This window comes from Corvus brachyrhynchos, unplaced genomic scaffold, assembly GCF_000691975.1.
Source record: "Corvus brachyrhynchos isolate BGI_N302 unplaced genomic scaffold, ASM69197v1 scaffold162, whole genome shotgun sequence".
NCBI lineage: Eukaryota > Metazoa > Chordata > Aves > Passeriformes > Corvidae > Corvus > Corvus brachyrhynchos.
The window spans coordinates 5,994,365-6,016,905 of NW_008236696.1; the positions used below are offsets into that span (position 1 = coordinate 5,994,365).

Sequence of the window (22,541 nt, forward strand, 5' to 3'; positions counted from 1 at the left end):
GCTTTTATAAATTTCAAACTACAGAAACTTCAACTGGAAAAACATTCATATCAAACAGGACAAGGTCCTACTAATTCCCAAATTACTTTTTAAGCCAGCAGATGGAGTACAGCAAAGTATTTAGTATGGTTTCCTTCTGCACTCCACCTACACCAAAAAGGCACCAGAGAGCGAGGCAGGCCCTACACTGGGGCTCTGAGGGCAGAACCACTGAGCTGGAAAGACTTCTGGTCACTTTGCTGATCAGACCCAGTTTATCAGTCTAGAACCTGCACAGGAGGAAGGAAGCTCTTTCAGGCTTTTGGTCTTTCTGGGAAAGCAGTAAGGATAAAGTTCCTATTACATCAGGTTCAATCATCAAAGCTAAACAGGAATGGAGAAAGTTTTGGGGGGCTGGTTTGTTCTTCACTGCACTGTCATTTCTCAATCTATGGTCAGCACCACTGATAAGCAGAAAGAATGCAACCATGTCACAGGCAGAGGTTTCCTTTCTTCCTTTACATCTGCATTATTGCAATTAGTCATAAGTAAGCTAATCTGTATCTGTAACTGTGGCATGGTGAGTAAGGCACTGGCTCAGAAGACACACTTATTGTCCTGATTCAGCCAACAACTGCAGACAGAATCCAAACGTCATTTCATGTCTCTGGGCCTCAATTTTTCTCATCTGGAAAGCAGATACAGGCATCAATCTCTTGAACATGCTGGGGTTTGAGATCTAGCAATGAATGGCAGAGTGCAAGAGCTAAAAGTTATTATTTTGCTATTAAACAATCGAATACTTATGGCACAAACACCATAAATAGAAATGATTTAGTAGCTCCTCTTCACTATAATTTTTCTTTGATTACAAGATTTATTTCCTCAGCATTTTCTCCCAAGTCCTTTCCCCAGTCTCACCTTTCCTGAAACAGGTTAAACATAATTGTAACCGTTTGAGTAACGGTATACCTTAGATTGCCTATGAGAAATAGAGTGTGAAGAAGCCAGGGTGAACATGTTCCTATGTCCCAACACCCACAGACTTCATCTTGAAAAAAATTTATTTCATGCAAAGCCTATCTTGAGAGAGGATCATTTGTCATAATTGAAAGACATACAGAATCTCAGTGTCTTAAGGAAAGAAAAAGAAACACAAGAAGAAAAACAGCCCAAGCATAGCTCATTCCGGTAGGATCATGGGGTAGACTTATGTTTGTGCTGGTTCTTGCCAAAGCCAAACCAGGTGCCACATTAAGTCAAATAATTCTGTCACAGTGCACATTAGCCACAGATGGCATCCCTTTATTTTTGAACAAAGACAGGCATGAATACAAACAGCATGGAATAAACCAAAGAAGTTCAAAGGGAAAAAAAAAAAATCAATATTTATAAAAGAAAACAGATGCACTTCATGTGCAAGCCAAAACCACAACTGTTTTTATCAAATACTGAAGCCCTATATTCAAGCCATATCCCCTTTCTGTTTGATGTATATATTCATAATATGCTGAAGGCAAAGCTGAAAGCCAGATTCTGTCCTCAGTTCCCACTCTGAAAATGTGCTGTAAGAATTCAGTGTAAATCCAATGCAGATTCAGAATCAATAATCAAAGATATGTGATGAATATGTGAAGAGTAAAACCAAAATTTGAGCAGATTTCTACAAATCATTAGAACTCACAAATCTATGTTGAGTTCATTTGCTACACACTAATAACAAGAAGACTGCTCCATGCAGCCTGTGAGGGATTAGACCCTGAGCTTGTGTAACCAGGCAGGTTTTCTGGGGCTATGCAAAGTATTATTTCATAAGAAGATCTGCAAATGTTTTAAATTATGTTTTTCTCTTACTTATACTAGAGATATGCTGTTATGAAAACTTCCCACTTGCCATATAAAACAGATTCTCTAAGACATCTGATGTGTACATTAAAAAGTCACACAGCAATACTGTGTGATAATGTAATTACAACACAAATGTCAGAAAAAAGTATAAAATACTATACATAAACAGTGAGGGGAGGTGAAAGCTACCCATGTATTCAAGAAATACCTCAGAATCAGTCAGACAGCTTTACAAAAATTTTATAAACAACTCTGCACAGTAAGTTTTTACATTCTACATTGTATAAAGTTACATTTAACTAATGCTTTATACTAATCTCTATAAGAAAAAAGTTCTTCTTTAGCAAAAATCATTTGATTCATAATTGCTCATCTGTAATCAACCTTTCTCAATCTCAAAATAGAGCATTATGTGAGAGGACAAAATGCTTAACATCAAGCAAAAAGTGTCCATTATGAACATTCATGTCATCAAAGGGAACAGGTTGATTGATACAGGTGATCTTTCACCATAGGTAGATGTGGGTAGTGTTCTCTACATCAAGATAAAAAGAAGTATGTAAGGAATAGTCCATTGCATTCAATACTTCTATGACTATTTCTCAAAATAAAATGTTGTTTTAAGTGGAAAGTTGAATGCCCACAAGGGTGTACTGTAATTCCAGGTGATATATATGTTTGAAATTTAGGCAGCTTTTCTTGAAAGGCAAAATCTTGTTTTACCTAAAGAAAGTGATAAAAATATAAGTATGTATTATTTTAAATTGACAGGCATTTTTCAGAATCTGTGTCAATGACTTTTATGAATTGATTACATACTGAGTTACTTAGAAGTAGACTCATTTCCTTTCTTCACAAAGAATGCACTGACTATGGGCAAAATTAGATACTTATGGTGCACTTGTAGTATTGCCAGAATACAAACTTCCATCTGGGTTACACAAGTTACAGGCACTACACAAAATATAATTTTGTGTTTTCAGTGAGAGAGGATCATTTTAACTGTGGGAAAGAATTTTATAATCTCTACTACCAAAAGGAAGTTTGACTTTAGGAATGAAAACTACAAATACACAGAATACAACACCCCTCTGAAGAGCACAACTCAACTTGCTGAATTATCTTGAGCAATAATATTTATTTGCTTTGTCAAAGGTGTTGTGGGGTCAGCTGGTTTTGGCACACTTCAGAGAGAAAGTATACTATATACAGATGATTCCATGGACGAAACAATTGCTTCCTGCATGCTATAAGAAGCTGTGTTTCATGTAGAAGTTGTGGACAAAGCTGCTCTCATGTTGACATGCTGTGTTATGTGCATTATGAAGCCATAAGGTTAGCCAGAACATCTATTCCATTCCCCATGCAATTTCCAAGCCCTGCACATTTGTTGGCTCTTCATAAACCACACAGTTATTGGTGTGACAAGTTAAAATGCAGAGAAAATTGCTGCACGTTGTGAAATGAAGAGAAATACAGACTGTGACAGACTGAGCAGGCAACGTGAAAGGAAATAAAGAGAGACACTTACATATCCGTCATCACAAGGGCTCATAGAGTAATATCCCTTTATAGGCAAACAGGCACACATTAAAATAAAGAAGATTAAAAAAAATAAGTTAACAGAAATAAATCACAGAGAAATGCACAGTTCTAAAAAACAAACCAATAAAAATTTGCTAAAAATTAACAGACTATTAGCTTTGAAAAGAAAAGTATAAACACGTTCTCCTAATCCTCATACTTGTATGCCTTAGAACTGAAATTGCTGTGTCTCTCTTGTGATATATTTGGAAGTTCTCCTCTCAACACCTGGCAAACACACCTAGTCTGCACATTGTTCCACACTGTCACTGTCAGAACAGCTACACACAAAGCACTGACAAATTTACAGGAATATATGACCTGTACTGCTCACTCCACTGAGGCAGCTAAGAGAGATACCCTGAACATGGTGTGGATCAGAAGCCCTCAGCTTCTGAGAAAGCACCTGCCACTATTCTCCACACTTACTTCGACTGGAGTTTCTGACCACAGCATAACAAAGGCTGAGAGAGACAATTTAAGGTGTTTCAGCAATGTTATCAATTCTTCATCCCAAAAGGCTCCAGGGGATAAACTAAGAAAGTTTCTGGAGGGAAACCTAGGATGTAGTTACTAAAGTAAAGAACGGTGGTAATTCACGGTTTGAGTAGTTTAGTACAAAATATGCCATGTTCTCTTCAAGTAGACGAAAATACTTGGAACAGCTTTGAATCTAAAAAGAACAGTCTTAATTTAAAATAAAAGTACACAGTTCAACACAATGAAATAAGACCAACATTAATTATTCTGCTTCCAATCTTTTTGTGCAAACGTGCCAGTACTTACTTTAGAGGACATATTTGTACAGATGAATAAGCACATAAATACCCTATTTAGCAGGCTGCTCTTTAACAGAAATATACAGCCTTACACAGAAGACATAAGAAACTTGCCACTCTTCACTGTGAGTAGAAAATAAAGTTCTTTTTATTCTTTAACCAGTTTTACAAATCTGACATTCTTGTTTTTATTACCATGACACTTAGAATTCCCTGATGTGAATAATTACTTTAACAGTGCTATACACACAGGTCCTGGCAAAGACAATTTAAAATTAAAGACAAAGGATGACGTTGATAGACACCAAAAAGTGAGCAAAAGAAACCAGCAGATAACCTTTATCATGATGAGAGACATTTCAACACATGATGACCTGAGCCAGTGAAAATGGATGTAGGCATCAAGACAAAAGATGACATTGAAGGAAAGTTTTAACATTAAAGGAAATCACAAAAGGTTGGACCAGACAACCTTTCAAAGTCCTTCCAAACTGGGCTATTCTATGATTTGAGGACAGTACCAGGAAAAGTTTGTGGAAACCCCTACAGAAAGCAACACCTTACCCTTAAAGAGCTCATGTAAACAAAAAACCTGCAGCAACGTGTGTAAAGGTCATTATATACTGTATCAGCAGTAAAAGAAAAACATCTCCTCACTTACATGAAGAGGTAGGCTTGTTTCTTCTTTTCCATACATAAATGAAAAAATACAAAAATCATCCCATGGACAGAGATGCAGAAAACTGATATATTTCATCCAAAGAAAAGCTCACTTAGGGTAGATGCTGTTTGCTGCAATGAGCACTTTACTTTTAAATGGAAGAGCAAACATCCACATAATGCCTGGTGAATCCACTCTGAATGGTTTAGAGACTGATTTAAAAAACCAAACTAATAACCTTCTATTACCCTGATCTTAGGTTTCATGCAGTCTGCTGGTGCAGAAATTTCACAAGTAAGAAGTGGAATACTTGCCACCAACTATTACAGCTTGATGGCACATGCACAGTTGCAGTAAAAAGCATGTTTGAGGGAAAAAAGCACAGAGTACAAAAAAAATAGGAGCCTGTGGTAGTCATTACAGCTATCCCCCCCCAAAAATTCTTCCCTGTTCACAGTTTGTAAATGACAGTTTAACTTTACAGAGGAGCTGGTAATTTTGTCCAGTGACAGAACTTAACCCACTACTTTTCTACAGCTTCAAGAGTGGTGTCACTCATTTTAGGTGGAGACCTAAAATTTGCAAGGGACATCAATTCACCTAATTGTAGCCACAGGTAGATATAATCAGACTGAATAGCAATAAAAACATAATGGGCATTTATTCTATTTCACGACACAGGTGCAGTATATGCAAACGTATATAATACATGCAAACAACTTCACAGCTTTCAGGTCACAGAAAGATTCTCCAGTGGTTAACACCCATCTCTACTATTGACAGAAACCGCACATCTGAAGAAGCAGTTTCTGGTTTACCCCAAATCCAAAATTTAGAGAATCTTATGACCTTATCCCTAATCCAAAATATTCCAGGAAGGTGTACACCTTACTTCAATCCAAAAAACCTATTTGTGGGTTTCAGACTTGAGCCTGTGCTACTTTTGATGGAGAGTGAATGTATTGTGTTTGTGATACAAAGCCAGAATCGTCTTGGCTTCAGGATGTGTATTGAGCAGAAAATTGCAGGCATCAAAAACTACAACCCCTGCTTCTTATCCACCAGACAAACCACTACTAGAAAAGGAAAATGGTAAAAAAAGGTAAAACTTATATCAGGAGTGTTAAAAATATAAGGGACTATGGTCCTGTAGTAGATTACTGTAGTTGAAACTACACTTTTCAAATTTACCATTACCCACATCAGATCCCTATCCAAATGAACACTAGATAGGCAGGCATTGATTAAATCTTCAAATAAATGTTTCCTCAGCTTGTCAGACCTGCTGCTCTGACCTTCTATTCTTAAATCCAGACCTTTTGCTCTGACAATCCTCTCAGGTTTCTTATCTCCCAATTCAGTACCACACATGTCAAATGACATGATGGAAGATAACATTCAACTGGCAGCTAAGAGAAAAACCTTACGGTAAAACAGGACTTCAGAGAGGCTTTGGAAACATCTCACAACTGTAACACAGTAGTGTGGCCTCTCTCCCACTGCATGCAGCAGATGCATCCTGTTAATGGATTGTACATCAGGCTCACGAGCTGACCCAGGAGGTCACAGAGCTGGCAAGAGACATGGAGTTGCTCTGCAAAAGAATGATATCCAATCCAGCTCACCAGAGAACACAAAGCTGACATCAGAAGCCCTTGCTAAGTAAGATTTCAGGGTATGATTACAATGGAAAACTCTTTTGGGTGTTACTGCCTCAGGTCTCAAAGCCAGTTTGGTAAGTAAGAGTTGCTTCTGGGATTTGTCCTCCTGATACAAATTTCTTCCAGTTTAAAAGGACAGGCCTTCAACTGTGGTGGGGGGCAAGCCCAGAAGCTGATGTTTGCACATTAACAACTGATACAGGTCACCCTTACTGTAATTTCAAAGCCTGAGACCTCACAGCTTTCTACTACACAATACGACTTTCCCCAACATTAAAAGTTGAGCACAATGTACTGGAAACAAAATCAAGTTTGCATACAAATAATGCTACCAAGGATATAATCCAAGGTATAGTCCTTAATGTCCTTGGGCCATACTTCATTTTGGTTACAGTACTCATATAATCCTCCTTCCCAGCATAACTAAAACCTACCAGTGTAGTGTAGCTGATGTAACAAAATATACTGTAAAGCTCAAGTGCAGATCTCAGAGAATGATGCAGTTTTAGCATCTTCTGCCCTCAGAACCTGACCCAAAACCTGGATTGTCCTGAGTTGCATCAGTATAACTGGCTGTGAACTCAAGAACCTCCTCTTTCCAAACTATGTAACGCACATCCACTCATACCCTAAATAACAGAAATTTAAAGTTGCATGACGGTTCAACAAGAAAGTGATTTCCTTGCTAATGATTTTCTTTTTCTGCTAATTTATTTAGAGATATTGATCCAGCAGAACCAATTTATTTCAGGGTCTTGTCCTGACATTGGTGATGTCAGTGAGATAGGATCATCCTAAACAGTTAAGGTGAGGTGGGGGAAAAAAACCCCAAAAACCAATGACCAACAAACCACCATATTTAATGCCTGATAAAACCCTTTAGACAACGACTGGGTTCTTTTAAACCTCTCACTTATCTTGCCTACAAAGAGACCTAAAGGTAAGGATGAACAAAGTAGCTGGCCCTCTGCTAGTCTCTTCCCTCTGCAATTATGCAGGTGGCTGCCCCTTACAGCAGAAGGTTTGTGGAGTAGCTGGAAAGACCACACTCTAGTGCCTCTAAGTGGTTATGAGCAAAAAGTGAAGGAACCTTCCAACACAAATCCAGCACAGATGCTGTGAACTCGTGCTACTACTTAGTCTGGGTCACAGTGCCTCCAGCTTTATTCCAAAGCTTATGCAAAAACCTGAAACCACTTAAGGGTAGAACAATAACATCTGAGTGTATAACAATGAAGTAGTTGAATCCTTAAGAAAAAGTAATGGCATGCCTGAATGGCCTAGTGGCAAACAGACAGAATTTTAGTCCATCTCCTCTGGCTTCCTGCATCAAAAAAGCCAGGGAGTGGTTAGAAATATTTTGGGATGATGGGAAAGGAGTCTCATTTTTCTTTTCAGAAGATAATCTCTATTTTCCTTCTAACATTTATTTGTGTTTCTACATGTTTGCTATTCATATATAAAACCAGAACTCTTTACATGGGAAGTAAACAAGAAAATATGATCAATCAAGAGGGGACAAAAGGAGAAGATGAGGAAACCTGATTATGATGTAGTGAATGTCTACATACAAACTGTGATTAGCTCTCCAAAACTTGGCTAATGCCTCACAGAGCCTGTGTGAATCTGCTTATAGAAACAACATGAGAGTTCAACCACAGTAGCTGCTAGAACCTCAATGTCAAGGCGTGACCTAAACCAGTCAAGAAACCCTTAATCTAAACAGTCTCAGGGCTATAACTGGACTGGTCCTTCACTAGAGAGCTTGGCTGTCACAGCAACTACCTCAAATAGTGTGGATAAATGAGCCACAAAGTCACACAGAAATAGTTATGCTAGTAAAGCCTAGTATAAAAATAGATACAACTGTGCCAGAAATACACAACTTTACTCAGTTAAGGGAGACAAAAATTTACTTGCAGCAGGGAAAAAAATCCACCACCAACACGTTCTCTTTCTCTAACCTATCTGCACAGCTGGAGACTGTCAAAATGGCCACAGTGCCATAAGCATAGCAGCAAAGGCACTTTTGGAGCAGAAATGCTTTTAGAGACACTTTTAGGGAAGCAGAAATCAGAACCTTGCATAAAGATGATGCTCTTCCCTCTGCCCCATTCCTAAAAGGGTTCAAGAGACCAGAGGATGAATGTATGATAGGAAGAATAGAAATAATGAGCAAAACCCTGGGCAAATGGAAAACCTTGAAAGCACAGCAGAAAAAGAGAAGTCTTGATGTAAGCAGAGAGCAGGAACAGAAACAGAAGGGCATGTGGCTGTACGGAATGGATGATCTCAGTACAGGGAAGGAGAAACACACACAACCTCAACATCAGATGGCAAAAATACAGGAAACTACTGGGGTACCTAAAGCATTATCTAAAAAAGCCACTGGCAAGGAAAGAGGAAAGACCTCTGAAAGTTGTTGGTTAGAAGAAAGATGGGGCAGGAGGAGGGACATTACGGGATGGCAGATGACATAAGCTATGGACATGGTGTAAATCTGAGGGGAGCAGACAGCACCTAATATTGAGGTAGCAGACAAACAGATCTTGGTTCCTTCCTGAAACCCTAAAATAGCAGCTTTTGTAGGCTGCGTAACAGTGCACCTCCTAAATTCATAGCAGGTCAGAGAAAGGAGTTCTGACCATTAACAGAAAGTGAGGGCATTTAAAACAGCTTGAAGAGCAATTAGGAATTACACTTATCTCTGAAAATATTAGTACATAGAAAAGAAAATGAAGCATTTTTATTTTCTCCTTATCTTTCTGTAGCAAATTTTCAAGAGGAACAAAATGTACCCATAGCATCCTTGTTATTAAAAACCTTGGCTAGAATAAGGAGCAGGAATTTTATTTTCTTCTGCTTTTCTTTTGACACTTCACTAAGTTCTCCTGCTACCAAGTTAAGTACACATGAATGCCTGCCATGGCAAAAACAATAAGCACAGTTCATGATTTTGGCTTGTCTTTGTAAAACAGTGGCACACAATATTTTCTTAGTAAAATGTTTTGATGTAGTTTTAAGATTAATGCTTATTTGAAAAACTTGAGCAAGCTAGGTTTTAAAACAGCTTTTGTACTATCATTAAGTCATTTAAAATCTCACAGGAATAGTTTCATAGACACTAGAAACTATCCTAAGCTGTTTTTGCTGCTGAAAAATAACCCCAAAACTCTCTCCCCACTTAGGCAGAAGAGATTGAGCAGAACATAAATGAGCAAGGTGTACTGCAGTCAGCTGAAAAGAAACCAGAGAATGGTCAAGTGGGCAAAAACCAACCCTAGGGATCCTGAGCTGCTTATCCATAAGATCAAAGTTTCTTAGATAGGATGTTAAAAGACCATCACATAAATCAGTAAGGTAGCTTAGGTGTATCAGCTAACTGCTCATCTAAAACTGGCTCTTCCTCCTCTTTTCCACATTTGTTCTCATGATCCTGTGTGATGCTTCTCCTTCAGCTGGCTAAGCCAATTCTCTGTAGAGTTATAGGAGCATCACTGACAACAGAAAGGAACAGAGTATGAGTCAAGAGCTGAGCAACACCACTCCCTTTTTTTAGCTAAACTAAACTGGCTAAGATGTACCATCAAACCACACTCAAAACATTAGTTTTAGGATTTGGTTTGGGGTTTTTAAAAGCATTTTGTTAGCATTTTAAGAGATACAAATCATACTGTCCTCACAATAACAGAATTAACCATACTTATGCAGCTATAACTGCACAACCATGTCACTGACCAGCATCTGAGATCAACAAAACAATGTACTGCCATATTCTTATACAAGCTTGAACACATGAAGTTTTATCTTTCCCATTATAGAACATTTATTGTTCTATATACAGCTAAAGTAGTATTGTCTTTTAAGATAGTTACTGTAAAAATCCCAAACATTTATACTTACAGTTCCAGGTCTTGTGAAGTCAATGCCGTGTGCTACCATTTGCTTCGTACGACTGCTAAACAAGCAAGCACAAACACTTTGAAGATACTCTGGTGTAATCTAAAAATTAGGAAACAAAGTGAGAACAGGATTACATAAAACTCACACTTTCTACTAGACAAGTGTTTCTATATTAAAGGTTGTTTGTTTGGTTTTTTTAAAGAGTAAGGAATCACACACCTGAGGCTCACTGACACAAGCACAAGGTATATACTGCAACTATCATTCTGTTCAGAAATTTTAAAAATTGTAAATTCTCTTTATCTGGGAATTGTTATGGTATTCACAAGACTAGTGCTAAACACTTTCAGAGAGTCTCGAAGAAAAACAGATTTTGTCACCCCTCTATTTGCATACAGATTTTCATGAATCAAAAGGTTCAAAATCAAATCAAATTATCAAATTTAAAAATGAAGCAGTTTTGAGCTTTAAACAATGCTGATGTATTGTTTACCTAAAGAGCAGAACTTACACAACTGTCTTGTACAGCAGAGAGAATAAAAAAGAATTACACAGTACAGCATTTTGTTTTTCAATGCAAAACATCTCAGTGGGTTTAGTTTTTTTTGTTTTGGGAAATCTACACCACAACAGAACAGTTTAATTTCAGGAGAGTTAGTACCTTCCCCAGAAGAGAGACGAGAGGACCAAGATTACAGAAATGCAACTGAGAACACTTCTGATATTCCCAGACCTTCAGCGGGACAATAAACCCCTTCAAATTCAGAACACCGTAACTTCAATATCACTTTATTCAGTACCCAGCTCCACTTTGGATTCAGAAATGACAGAATCCAGGATCCGTAACAGAAGAGCACCCTCAGCTGGACACATTTGGGAAGGATCAAACGAGTGCCCCACACAAGGCTCACAAAGGAAACGGAACAATATCCAAACAGAAGAGAACCAGCGTCCGGTTCCCAACCACAGAGGGTAACTGGATATCGCCTGGAGAGCACGGAGGTGTGAAATGGGAAGCAGAAAACCACTGACTGTGGTTTTTATTGTTACCGAAGCTCCTGTGAGCAGATACCTTCCCTAATCTGCTGTAAAGCATAATCCACCCCTATGGGCAAATTCTTCCTTGTAGTAATACAGAGCAGTGATCCCAGGCAGTAACAAACCACAGGGTGTTCATGCTGATGACAGGAGGAAGGTACACACTGGCTTTTCAGCAGGCAGCACAGGAAATGCCAGGTCATTTTCCCTGCTAACAATTCACAGCTTCTTAAAAGCACCCAGAGGCCACTAACATCTGCTGTAAGAACAGCCTTCAGTGTACACAGAAGTTATGCTCCCGGAGGAGACAGCACAACACATGAAACAGACAATCGACTTCCTATAAAAAATACTCCTAAGAAAGTGGTACCTTCTCCAGTCACATACATGTGGCCCATTTCACATGATGAATAGCTCATTCACTCCTATCCCTGCTCCCTTTACCAATTAAATTAACAAGTCCAGTTTAGCAGAACAGAGAGCAAAGGTTTCCCTAACCAAAATTTTGGGTAAGACAATTGTTTCCAGTACCATGGAATTTAAAACAGACCTAACTGAAGTTTTAAATATATGACAGTTGTTGATGGGCTGGACTGCAGTCAGTAATCACAGAAATACCCTCTAATCACTGCTGATTAGAGAGAGCAGAGCTCAAAAGGGGACTCTCACAAGAGATCTGAGGTGTCTTGTGAGAGGGTGATCATTTTTTCAAGATTTTTGAGGCAGCACAGTTCAACGCATTTTTTGCACTTCTTTTATCCTCCTTCACCAGAGCAATGGGAGAACTGCTCATCACAGAGTGCTGTGTTTCATTAGTAAAGAGCCACAGTTCTAACAGAAATGCTCATAACTATGAAGCTTAATTCACCCTTTGGTCTCCATTTTCTGGGGGGGGTGTGGAAGAAAGTGCACATCTGAATCATCTCTTACCGTCTTGCCAATGACTGTGGCCTCCAGAGAATCCACCAGCTCTGCAGTGACTCCAAGGAGGTTATGGTAGTCCACCTGCAATTTGTGAAATCGTTTCAGGTGGGTCATGTACCTGTGCTCGCACTTCACTAACTGTTGATGAAGATGTTGCATCATTTCTGTCAAGAGAATAATAAAAAAAGAAATAGCATCACCTATTCAAACTAAAGGACAAAAGAACCCACAAGCATTTTTACTGCACTGAAGGGACAACCTCCATTTCTGAGGTGTGGAATTTGCGTACAAGGATAACGAATCCTAGCATGATTCCATTTCATTGCAACACCTATGGGTATTTCTTATGCCTTAATTGTCCAAAGAACCAACTGCTTCACAGCTACAGTAGCAACACAACTATAAGGCAGTAAACATCACTGAATACATTTGTGAAGAGGATAATCCATCATTTACTGGTTGATGTTAAACTATATTGCTTACTTTTAATATCCTCAGTTTCTGAAGATAACTCAAATTTGTCTTTCATTTCTATCTGAATAATAAAAAAGTTACATTTCTGATACATTTTGCTCCTTCAGGTTCAATTACTTTAGAGACAAAAGCAAACTGAGTACCAGAATCTGCATCCTTCCCCCCATTCTCAGACCTAGCCAAGCCCGTGTTCTGCATGGAACTGGGCACAGAACCTGGAGCAGTGGACAACAGTGTGCATATCTGTGACCAGACAAAAACATGAAGGAAGGCACAATAATTCCATTGTTACGGCTGATGTTTTGTATTTTGCTAGAATATTATGTTTTAAATTAGTTTGCTGAGAAGCCAGTACTGCTTTAGTGTTGTGAAAATGGCATTGGGCCCATCTGTGAACAGATGGAATATTTACCATAGGATTTTCTGATAAACAGTGGAAAGGAATCAGCTTCACTATGGAGTTTCAGACAAAAGCAGGATTCCCTCTCACAGATTTAAAATCTTTCTGGGTTAAAGTAAGCATTCTAAACAGCCCAATACAACACAGTTTATCTCATTGATATTTAAAGCAGTAGGTGGCAGAACAGCTTATTTTTGCTTTCAGAAAATATAACAAAATGATCTTTTTAATGGGATCTTTTAGAGAATATGTGCATTGGTAGACTTTAGCTATAAGACAGCTATAAACTGACAGTCTTAAAATAAAACACGGAGTACAGGAAGACACATTTTCTTACTTCTACAAGTTAAGTAAAAAAAAAAAGACAGTTATTTTACTCTCAAAGACTCTTCCCCGCTAAGGATGGCTCCTTTCTGAGAACCATTCATGAACCACAGCATTCTTCACCTGCAGGGTTTGTGACTGACAACTCATACCAGGCTGCAAACCAAGCCACCTTAATGATATTTCTCTTACACTTCCTAAGAGGGAGCTAAACCTGGTGTGAAACAACAGAAGCTGTGACAAGCCACAGATCCTGTTCAAACCCAGCAAAACGCACTTAAAAAAAACCAGACCAATAAACAAAACACCACTAGAACAGTAACATTAAGCAACCCTGCTGAAAGTCCTAAGCTTTTTACAATTCTGTAAGCTGTTAAAATAATCTCAACTCCAATCAACATTAACTTAAAAATCAGAAGAGTTAAGATAATTTCCAAAGACAACCAAGCTATTCAGCCTTGATTACAGTAGTTCAACTTTGATCTTGTTTTTATTTCACAGCCATTACTGTTAAACTGCGACCACAGCTTTAATATGATACAGCTTCAAAACAAGAACATTTTTCTAAACTAACAAAGATTCTGAGAGCAACCATTGCACAAAACTAGCCACTCCAGCACTTTATTCTATTGCCTAGATGAGCAAATGGGAATTTTTATTTAACTGTGACACAACACATTCAATTCAAAAATTTCCAATGGATGTATGTAGAGCGTGACTTTCACTCAGAGGAAAGTTGGAAGCATCAAATCACAAAGCATAAACCTTCTCAGAGTTTGCTTGCTTTTCATAGCCCAGTGGGTAAAATTTCCAATGTTGAAAATATGTCTTCCAACTGCAGGCAGCAGGAAACAACTACATAACCAAAACTCAATGCAGTCTCCTTCTTGCTTAAAAATTACTATCCATATTCTAAATGGACACTTTTCCACATACATAGTCATTTAGACTTTAGCAAATCTTGACAGACAGGTAGGTCACACTCCACCTTCTCTAGTGCAGCAGCCTGACACGCTTCTTCCACTCTCCCCCTCCCCAAAATGGTGGAAGAGTGGCTGTGAACTCATCCACAGATTTGTAATGAGGCAGTGAAGGGAACAGCAGCTGAACACAGTTCCAAAGACTTCATTCCCTCAGTTCCTGTTAGCAGAGAGGACACAAAGAAGGTCTGAAGCTCCCTGTGCAAGATGCCAACCATTCTGCAATTTTTTCCTTTCCAGCCAAACTGAAAACATGGGAGAACTGTAAGTTAAGCACAACTGCCATACAAATAGCTTTGGAAGTCATATAGGAACTGAAATTTTTTAGCAAATGGGTGAAAAGCCAGACTGTAGCAGGTAAATCAGGCAAGGTAAACACACTGAACACTCCAGGACACGCTCAAGAGCATTTACAACCACCCCACCCAAACCTGAAGTACTTCAGCATGTCAGACTGATGACTGGCAACTATCTACAAAAGGCTGTTTTCAGGACTCTGCCACACTGCTCTTCATTCATGTGTTGCCTATAAATTTTCTTTGCATTTCCCCTTCACTGATAAAGTAAATATTCTCCAGCAGCAAGTAAATGCTGTGGATCCCATGTGATGTGAGCAGGATACTGCAAAAATAACCTCTTAGATCCAAAACTTTCATATGAGACAGCCCTCAAGTAACCTTTATGAAAAATTCAAACTGACTCAACCTCCAGGGCACGTAACAGATCTGCAAATTAAGGATGACCTGCATGAATTCAATTCCATGACAGTCCCTGTAAAAAGCACAGAACCTCCCCAAATTAAAAATAATCAGGCCCCAAGTAAGTCAGGCCCAACTGCATAGCTATTTCTTTTTAATAAGAGCATGGAATTATTGCCTTCAGGAAAGTCCTCCACAAGGAAAAAGTGTAACTTCTGGAAAATAAAAATCCAGAAGATCTTTCTATTATTCAGTGAAAGTCTAATGCAACAACACAAAGCACAAAATAACAAAGAAAATACATGGAACTCACACTGGGAGAAAACCTAACTTTCTCCTTACTTCAATCTACAAAGAGTAAATCCTCAGGATAAATCGACACATTAAAATAACTCAAGAGGAAAAGTAATTTTAAGAATCCAACTGGTCTCATACAGATCCCTATATGAGAAAGTGTATGCAGAAAGTCAAGTGAAAAAATTAATGCAAGGTATTTGGAAACCTAAGTTCTGTTCATTGAACTGATTTTTAAAAGGCACATATTTCAAGTGTTATCAGCATCTAACAGGATTCTGTGCTGAAATTATTATTTCTAAAGGTCCCAAGACACACACACACTTAAGTGTGTAGAAGCAGCTTACCTCAAAATGCAACACATCAGCCAGTCACATTTAAATGAACACATTCTTATTCAGGAGGTATTAATATGCTCTATTTTAGGAGGCACTATTTAAACAGAATGACTAAACAGGAACAAAAATCAGCTTTGTCTAAGATCATCAGACAGTCATCAGAACAACTGAATGACATTTGAAATCTGGAAGATGCAGATAGGCCTAAGCAGGTAAGGGAAAGGAATCTGAGGCAACTTACTTTCATCAGAACTAAAAAAGGAGAGCTGGTACGCACTTTTTATGGAGTTCTCCACTTCTTTTTACATATTTCAGGACAGAATAGATGTTGAATAAAAATCCCACTACTAGGCCCTTTCCCATTTCTAGTCATACTTACTGATACTTATTGACTGCTTGAACTTGACTGAGCTCAAAAAGTCTATCAATAGCTATGGCCAAGGCTGGGATCTGGATTTCCAAGGACCTTCTGCCATGCATCACTGGTTTCCCCACCCCTGCAGGAGAACCTCCCACTACTCTCACAGCCCATGACAATCTTACAGAACATCCTTACCACAGCCCAGCATTTACCTTTGTTGCACTGTCCACTCTCCTTCTGTTGCACAAGTAGGAGTAGTTCAGGAAAATGTGCATCTTTTCAGCGTTTGTTCCAGAGACACAGAATGAGAAACTCGACCAAGCCAAATATTCCTACTGTCCCAGCCAACAGGCACTGCCTGATGCGCCACAGAATACATAAATCAACAACAAATACATAAAAATCTCTTAAGTGCACAACTCACAATGTTGCATAGAGACTTGAGACCTTTTGCTGACCTTTGAGTGACCAAATAATTTCTAGAACCCTTAAAACCCCTGAAAAACTTTCAGCTAGTCCCTGAAATGGCTAATTTGAAATAATACTAACAGCTTTAGAAATGCTAAGAAAGAAGCCAGGTCAGGTTGGTGCCTTTGAGTATCCTGTACTTCATACATGGAAGCAAAGAATGATCATTTGATAAACATGTAGGTTCATGTGGATCTGTACATGGTCTGTACATGACTTTTTCAAAAGCTTATTTTTGAATGTGGTATATAAACAGTGTTTCCTATCATAGAAACACTGAAGTGCAACATTACTGCAATTCTGCAATAAATATCAGCAGCACACTCTTGCAATAAATTATTCTGCCTCTTTACAGTGTTTCTAATTATCTGCAAAGTGTTTTCCTAGAAGGATACAAATATAGTGAGAAGCCGAGGAGTCTGTCTGGCTTTGAGAGTCAGAGACAGGAACTTTTCCAATCTTGTCCTTAAATCCAATGTCCAAGAATCCTTGAAAAGAAAAACAAATATTGACAGTTGTTCACCAAATATGTACACTCTGCAGAAAGTACTGCTTGGATCACAGCAACTTCCCACTAGTAAACAAGGCAGCCAGCATTAGATTGAAAAGATATTCCCTTCACTGTTACTCAAGTGAATGTGTTTGCTCACTCCCCATAAAAGCATACTGAAGTCAGAGGGGAGTTCAGTATTATTCCTAGACAAGAGTTCTAGAAACACAATGTAGCTTTATTTAAAGTACAAAACTATCACACAGTGTGCCTCATGTGCACATGCAACAACTGCCCCAAAAGTAGAAGTACCTTTAAAATACAAGCAACTTGAGAAAAAGATAAAAAATTAATTTCACATGTATTAAATAGAGTACAAAATTAATAATTTTGCACTGCTCAGTTTTCATCTTTTGCTCCTAACAAGATCTGGGAATGGTAAGTTTTGTCAATAACTATGGCAAGTGTCATGACATGACATTGGTGATCAGGGTACAATGTTTCTAAAATAAGGATTTGGAGGAAAACAGCTCATGCAGGAAAAACATACCAGCAGAACAGACCAACAGCATTAACTGGAATGTTGTCCTCTGCCTGACGTAGTGTCTCATATGCATAAGAAAACAACAGTTAAGGAAAAAAGTCAAACTACACCTAGGAATCCACCAAATACTCGTGTCTTCTATTTCAAGCCTTCAGTGAAGCTGGTTACTCCTTGAGGAAGAGCCAGCCAATAGAAAAAGCTCTGTCTTCCAACAAGTAGCAGGAGCTTCCTAAATTTACTGCTGTATACATGTATGTTGCAAGCTGTTCTCACAGCTCAGATTTGCCCTTATTTCACCATGCTGGAGAGTGTAGAGAATTGACTTGTTGCATTTACCAACTCAGTATCCAGACAGTGGTGTACCACAGCAAGCTGTGTATTACCAAAGGAACCTTGTCTCCTACAGAGAGGAGTGCATATTATTTTTCAAGACGTATTACACAAACCAACAGGAACTCCAGCTATATAAAGCATCAGATGCCTGAGAAAAATATATGCCATAAGAACACTGCTTAGTAAACCAGTGACTCACTGCTGCTCTTTCTCAAACATAAAACAATCTGTGTTTCAACACTACCATGGAATGAGTTGTATAATTCCCACAAGAAAATATGAGTGAGTGTGGACTAAGAGCTTGGACACTGGGTTACTCTGAATAAACCTGAGGATCTCGTCTTAGATAAGGCATTATAAAAAAATGCTGCTAAGTATAATTTAAAAAGAGTAGTCATATTCCATCTCTGAGGTCAACCAGTCTGTCTCATTATTTATAGCCAGTCCTGAAAGAAAATGGCAGTATATGCCTTTTTTTGGTGTTAAACTGGAGCTCCTCTTCAGTTGGTACTTCCGAAGTCAGCCCTAGGGCAACTATCACTTCAGCTTTGGTTTGATATCAAAAGCAGTGTGGCAGCAATGGAGGCTGAAGGCATCTCCTTGCACCGGAGTGGCTGCCCACAGCTGCTCAGCCAGGCCAGCATAACTGTCCACGTGGTCAGACAGGGAAGCATTCAGAGCAAATAACTCTAAAAAATACTGTACAGGCTTTACAAACAAATTTGTGTAGGTATGTGTACGTGGGAACTGTTTACACACACATTCACAGCCAAGAAAGCAATTTCTTGATCCAGCCCAAGCGCAGCCACACAACCAGACATTTCCAGCACAACAGAGAAGTGAAGGTGCAGTTTTGCACTGCAGGAGCAAGCCATCAGCACATGAAATGGTCGCTGTACCTTCCCCACAGGAATTGCCAACAATACTTTAGAACACCAAACCACAGCTCTGGAAGTCATCACCTAACCTCCCACCTGCACGGTGTGCAGAGGGTGCTCAGTGTAAGTCATCATAAGCACCATCTCTGCAACACAGATACTTACCTGGAAAAGTTCTTTAAATGAAGGATGCACCATGGGGTTCGGAACAAAAGGCAAAGCATAGAAGGGAAGAAACTCTGTAGTCTGGCTCAGTGCAGTTCCTTTTGTTTCCAGGTATGCCTTAAAATAAGAAATCCTATCCTCAAATTCAGCTTTGTCCTAGGAAATAAAGCAGCAGCTTTAATTTAGAAAACTACCATTCTGAAAGCACTGTAAAGCTGGCAAATAAAAGAACAGACCCAAGTATATTAATATCAAGTTTGATATTCCAGAATATTTGTTATCTAAAGAACAGTATTTATTTAACTAGAGAACATATTGTATGTTTTCACCAGTCATAAAGGAAAATGTTAACTAATATTGTTGTTTCTGTCATCCAGGTCCAAAGAAAGAAGAGACAGACAATTGCTTTTTGCATGTAAATTATTCCTGCTCACTTCAGGCTAGATTTTTAAAGAAAAATGCCATTTCTACACCCAGGGCAGAGAGGAAACACCTACTGTAGACATGCTTTATTCCAGTGGTAAGTGCAGAAACAAAAAAACCCACCTGCACAGCACTGGGAAGTGGAGTTGGCACACAGAACAGAACAAAAGCTCCTTAGAGGCTGGAAAACAGACTGCAGGCATCCAAATACTCCTGCAGCAGCTGACAGGTGAAGGGCAGGAGCTATTAAGCCCTGGCTGATCTGGCTCAGTCCAGGCTACTTAAATGTCTCTTCAACATAAAAGTTCCATGTAACAGAGATTTTAATTTTTAACATCTTGGGATTATATTTCTCAACATGATATACGGAGCTGGTCAAAACTGAGCTTTGCCATTTCATCAGAAATTATTATATTTCACCTCACAGCTTCAGTCCAAACTCAAAGCAAAATAAGTGTTTTAAGAATCTGCTATGATCTACAATTACAAGTGTGAAAGTGTTGCCATGTGGGTATTTTCCAACTTGAAATACTTGAGGAACTGCAGGATAAGGACAGTTCCAACTTCCATCTCTGTACTTCACAATACAAAGGATCTGGTTGATCTAAAATGCAGACTGTGCCCAAAACTGGATACATATTCTTGGAATGATTCTTAGAGAACACCCCATCCTCATCCACACTAAAGACAAATAAATGAAGTAAAACAAACAGCAATGTGAGGTTTGAATTGTGAACTAAACTTACAGGCTTTCCCATAGTTTGTTTCAAGAGGAAGGTGGCAAAGTAGATGTGGAGATAGAACTCCAGGTTCTGAGCAGCTGGATCACTGTCATGGGCTGAAGAAAAAATATGCTCCTCCCAGAGCTGGAAGAAAACTTTCTGATCACCATTTTCAAATGCTGTGAGTAGATCTTCCTGTGAAAGGGAAAAGCATCAAGTGAAAACCCAAACACAGAAGAGCCACATTTTCTCAGCAGTAAGTTAGTGAATGAAGAATTCCAGTGTCATCTGAACACTTAGAATTAAAAGTTTAATTCAAAAATCTCCCACCATTCAATGACCACCCAAATATTCTTTCTTCACGTATCTTTAATATCTTTGAGAGCTTGTATCAACCATCAATACAAGAAGCAAAGCCCAAATTTTCAAGCATATCAGTAAAAACTTAAAGTAGTGTAAATCAAAACTAGTGTCTTGAGTTCAAAATGACTGGAGTTCTGGGGAAAAAAAAAAAAAACAACCCAACCCCAAACTTGAAGGTTCCTGTGCTGGAAGAAGACTGCTAGGAGATTTCTCCAAATAATCAAGAATCTGTTCAGACAGTTCACTGTTGTAGTAATTCACAGGGTGGTTAGTGGCCTCTATTTTCATTATTACTCAAAATAAGTGTAAATGATGCATTACCTGAACAGGCAATGAATCTTTTGAGGAAACATCTGCTGGCTGAGGTAGTGGCTTCCCTTTTATTTTGCATTCCTTTTTAAGTACTTTCACCGTTTCTTGAAATCCGGCAAAATCCAAATACTACAAGCCAAAAACATAGAGGAATGACATTTGTTAAATGATTAATGCTTCAATAAATGATTAATCCTTTATTATTAATGCTTCAATGAATGACCCATGAAATGCCAAAGTTTCTCTGTAGGATGGTCCATAAATGCAAAGTGATAAACCATGAACTGATACCTTGTGGTAGGAAAATAACATCTAAAATTCCTCCTGCATCCTAGAGACAACTGAGTACACCCTCTCTGAAAGAATGATGCCCCTTGGTTTAGCCAGTAATTTTGTTCAACCAAACAAGAAAATTTTACTGCTGGCATTTAATGGACACTGAGCCTTTTGAACCTACAGAGCATGACAGGAGTCAGCAAGATTTCCGAGTGCAGCAACACTTAGCCAGATAAATAACTCCAGAATTTAGACCTCAGTTACAATGCCTGACTCTGAATACAAACACTGTGAAATCTTGCTTGCTCATTGCAACAACAACAACAACAACAAAGAGAGAGAAAACCAACCTCTTTCACTAGTCCAAGTAACTCAGCTTCGTACGCTAAAACATCACCCATCGCTAAGGGCTGCTGCTACTTCTCATCGCTGATAAAGCTGGGAAATGGCAAAGAAGGGGGGTGTTAGTGTACAGCACAGGACTCACACAGCACAGCCCATCAGCCACAGCACCTCCAGAGGGCATGAGGAGGAGAGACACACACACACACACACACACACACACACACAAGCCAGTAGGAAACACAAAGACAAGTGCAGTATAAGATCACATAGACACACACACACACACACACACAGATACACACACAGAGATATACACACACACAGATACACAGATACACACACACACACAGATACACACACACAGAGATACACACACACACACACACACACAGATACACACACAGATATACACACACACATAGACACACACACAGATACACACACACACAGATACACACATACACACACACACACACAGAGACACACACACAGATACACACACAGAGAGACACACACACACAGATACACACATACACACACACACACACAGAGACACACACACAGATACACACACAGAGAGACACACACACACAGATACACACATACACACACACACACACAGAGACACACACACAGATACACACACAGAGAGACACACACACACAGATACACACATACACACACACACACACAGAGACACACACACAGATACACACACAGATATACACACACACATAGATACACACACAGATACACACACACACAGAGATACACACCCAGAGAGACACACACACACAGATACACACACACACACACACACACACACACAGATGCATACAGGCGCCAAAGTCTACCTGCCCCACTCCCACCTGCACCACGTCGCACTGCCTCACAACCCCCCTGCTCCAATCCCACCTGTCCCAGTCCCTCCTGCCCCACACTCTCCCCTGTCCCCCATTCCCCCCTGTCCCCCATT

The 22,541-nt window shown here is 39.1% G+C and overlaps 1 protein-coding gene across 8 annotated transcripts in view; it reads right to left on the minus strand.

The window, feature by feature from the left end:
• Positions 1–22,537, minus strand: part of ARMC9 (armadillo repeat containing 9) — a 61,652-nt gene extending 39,115 nt beyond the window's left edge. For 5 of the 8 annotated variants that reach the window (XR_001859596.1, XR_001859594.1, XM_017727016.1 and 2 more), the window contains exons 1-10: positions 22,513–22,537; positions 21,571–21,658; positions 20,954–21,073; positions 20,294–20,464; positions 19,125–19,280; positions 17,110–17,202; positions 16,459–16,483; positions 12,384–12,541; positions 10,416–10,514; positions 3,359–3,394 (exon numbers count right to left, since the gene is read on the minus strand). Coding sequence is in view for 4 of the 8 variants with exons in the window: in XM_017727016.1 (XP_017582505.1) it covers positions 3,359–3,394; positions 10,416–10,514; positions 12,384–12,541; positions 16,459–16,483; positions 17,110–17,202; positions 19,125–19,280; positions 20,294–20,464; positions 20,954–21,073; positions 21,571–21,621 (909 nt within the window). In the remaining 4 variants the exon portion in view is untranslated. The remainder of the gene's footprint in view (positions 1–3,358; positions 3,395–10,415; positions 10,515–12,383; positions 12,542–16,458; positions 16,484–17,109; positions 17,203–19,124; positions 19,281–20,293; positions 20,465–20,953; positions 21,074–21,570; positions 21,659–22,512) is intronic. The other 3 variants (XR_001859597.1, XR_001859595.1, XM_008644550.2) reach the window with 1 other exon arrangement.
• Between the last annotated feature and the right edge of the window lie 4 nt (positions 22,538–22,541).